This window comes from Trichechus manatus, unplaced genomic scaffold (genome assembly GCF_000243295.1).
Source record: "Trichechus manatus latirostris isolate Lorelei unplaced genomic scaffold, TriManLat1.0 scaffold00128, whole genome shotgun sequence".
NCBI lineage: Eukaryota > Metazoa > Chordata > Mammalia > Sirenia > Trichechidae > Trichechus > Trichechus manatus.
The window spans coordinates 2,149,825-2,152,835 of NW_004444064.1; the positions used below are offsets into that span (position 1 = coordinate 2,149,825).

At 50.6% G+C, this 3,011-nt stretch overlaps 1 protein-coding gene across 1 annotated transcript in view; it reads left to right on the forward strand.

The window, feature by feature from the left end:
• CUNH21orf58 (chromosome unknown C21orf58 homolog) overlaps nt 1–2,814 on the forward strand; it is a 15,148-nt gene extending 12,334 nt beyond the window's left edge. Inside the window, 2 exon segments of the mRNA XM_012557957.1 lie at nt 2,061–2,197; nt 2,563–2,814. Of these exon segments, the coding sequence (XP_012413411.1) occupies nt 2,061–2,197; nt 2,563–2,814 (389 nt within the window).
• Nucleotides 2,815–3,011: the final 197 nt, after the last annotated feature.

The window sequence follows — 3,011 nt, forward strand, 5'->3', positions numbered from 1 at the left end:
GTTTTGGCAAATGGACATACACATCTCTGTGGGGTATATGCCTAGGAATGAAATTGCTGGGTCCAGAAATACTACAAAACTGTTTTCCAAAGTAGTTACATTAATTTACAATCCACAGAAGTGAGTGAGAATTTCACCAACACTTGGTATTTTCTGATTTTTTCATTTTAGCCAGTCTGGTGGTTATTCATGGTGTCTTGTTCTGGTGTTAATTCACATTTCACCTTTTCATGTATTTATTGGCCATTTGAATGTCCTTTTTTGTGAAATGCCTATTTGAGTATTTTCGCATTATTCTTTTAGTTTATCTGCCCGTCCTTTTGATCTGTAGGAATTCTTTTATGTATTTTACATGAGTCTTTTTTTGATCTATCTATTGCAAATATCATGTCCCATTTTGAGGCTTGCCCTTCCACTCTCTTCATAGTGTTTTTGGGTGAATAGGAGTTCCTAATTTTAATAATATCCAATTTTTAGGGTCTTTTTCTTTATGGCTTGTGTTTTTTGTGCCCTGTTGAAGAAATCTGTACCCACTGAAGATCATGAAGATGTTTTTCTATGTTTTCTTCTACAAGCTTGGTTTACCTTTCACCTTTGGATTTATGATCCATCTAGAATAGATTTTTGTGTATGCTGTGAGAGAGGAATCAACATTATTATTATTATTGCTGTGGATATCAATTTCACCTGGAACCATTTATTGAAAGGGCCATTATTTCCCCATTGCACTGAACTACTTCCTTCATTATAAATCATTGACAGAGGGGTGTGGGTCTATTTCTGGACTCTCGTTCTGTCCCATGGGTCTAGTTCTCCAATTTTCCATCTTGATTTTATTCTGTGCAAATCCTGTGGGCCTGACTTGGGAAGCTTCCCCTCAGAGGCTTGTTTCTGCTTCTGCTGGTGGGCAGGGGATGCCTCGGCACCAGGACCGCTTGGGTCTCCTCCAGGGTCTGTCCCAAGCGGCACTGTCAGACTCAGCTTCTCCACTTGCAGGATCTTGCTAGGATAGATGTTCCCACAGCTGTGCTGCTTCAGGGATCAACTCTGGCTGCCCCTCCTTCCCTGCCCTCTGTGACCCCCTGGCTTACAGCCTTGGCCTGGCAGCCTAGCCCTGGCTCCTGGTGTGCCTGTCTGAGCCCTGCCCCAAAGCCACCCTAGGCTAGGCTCACGTTTGTTTTCCATTGTGAGGCCGACAAAGCCTCAAGGACTGTGTTTCTGTGATCTAGTTGCTGTGGAAAGTACCAATGTCTACCTCTCATATTGGCAGAAATTAAAATGTTTCCTAACTCCCAGTGTTGGTGAGTATACTGATTTCCTGGGACTGCTGTAACAAATCACCACAAACTGGACGGTTTACAAGAGAAAGATATTCTCTCACAGTTCTGGAGGCCAGAGTCTGAGATCAAGGTGTCGGCAGAGCCGTGCTCCCTCTGGAGACTCTAGGGGAGGATCCTTCCTTGCCTCTCCCACCTTCTGGTGGCCCCAGGCGTTCCTTGGCTTGTGGTTGCATCACTCGACTCTGGGCCTCCATTCTCACGTGGCCTTGTCTTCTGTTTGTCTCAAATCTCCCTCTGCCTTTTCTCTTATAAGGGTACTTGTCATTGCATTTAGGGCCTACCTGGACAATCCAGGATAATCTCCTATCTCAAGAGCTTTAATTTAATCCCATCTGCAAAGAATCTTTTTCCAAATATGGTCCCATTCCTGGGTCCCTGGGATTAGGACATGGACATACCTTTTGGGGCCACCATGCAGCCCATGACAGTGAAGTTGTGAGGAGGGGGATTCCTGCTCATTGGCAGCGGAAATCCAGATTGGGGCAGCTCTTGGGAGGCCAACTGGACACCGCCAACAAAACTTTAAAACATACGTACCCTTTGACCTAGATGTCTTGGAAGACACCCCACAGACCTGCACGCAGACAGCGTGCCAGATGTTCTCTTACTTGTTAAGCTCTATTTTTAACAAATATCTATAAATGAAAGCTTTGTTTCCAAAGCAGGTCCCATAGTTGGCACCCCTCCCACGTGAAGGCTGAGCCCCGTCTCTCCTTCCAGAAATGGTGGAGATGATGCTAATGCAGAACGCCCAGATGCACCAGATCATCATGCAGAACATGATGCTCAAGGCCCTGCCGCCCACCGCACTCGCTGCCTCAGGGCCACGGGCCGCTGCCCTGCACCCCACCCCACAGGTAGCTAGGCAGGGGCAGGGGCAGCGGGGCAGCATGGACCACCCAATCCAAATAAGACCACCTGGAGTTGCTTTCCTTCTGGAGGTATCTGCATATGTACAGCTCTGAAAAGTACACTTCTGACTCCCGGCCTGTGGGCTGGGTGCAGGGGGTCCCACCTCAGAGGAGGGAAGGGTGGACATTCCAGGGTACACAAAGCCGCTGCCTGGAGCTGGGGCACAGTCAGTAGGGTTCCTGAGCTCTAGCTGGAGGCTGGCACTCGTCAGCCCTCTCCAAGCTGAGTCAGGAATCGGGGGGACAGGAAAGGGGGGTCCTCGTTTGAACCCTCCCTTTCTGAAATGGGCCACTTGTACACGTTGTGTCAGGACCCCCAGTGGGCTCACCCCATCCTCCTGCGAGCGGAGAAGCAGAGGCTGGCCTCCGTGCACCACCACCACCACTACGCACCCCCAGCCCCACTGCAGCCCATCTCTGTGCCCGGGACCTCTGTGGGCTACGCTGTGTGGCCCTCAATGGTTGCAGCCACCGCACTCCCACAGGCTGCCAGCTTCCAGCCTGCGGTGCACCAAGTGGCTGGCCCCATGGCCACTGCCACCCTGCCCACCGTTAATGCGTAAGTCCAGTTGGGTGGGGTGGAGGCTCGCTCTCGGCCGGGGTTGGGGGGAGGGGCGGGGGTGGGTAGTCATAGCCCTGAGGCAGAATGTGCTGTAGCTGTCCCAGGGTCTGGTCTCCTCTCCACACCCCTTGCTGAAGAGCCAGAGGCTTTAGACAGCAGCGGGGAAGGTGCTGGGCCCTCTTCCAGAGGGACAGATGA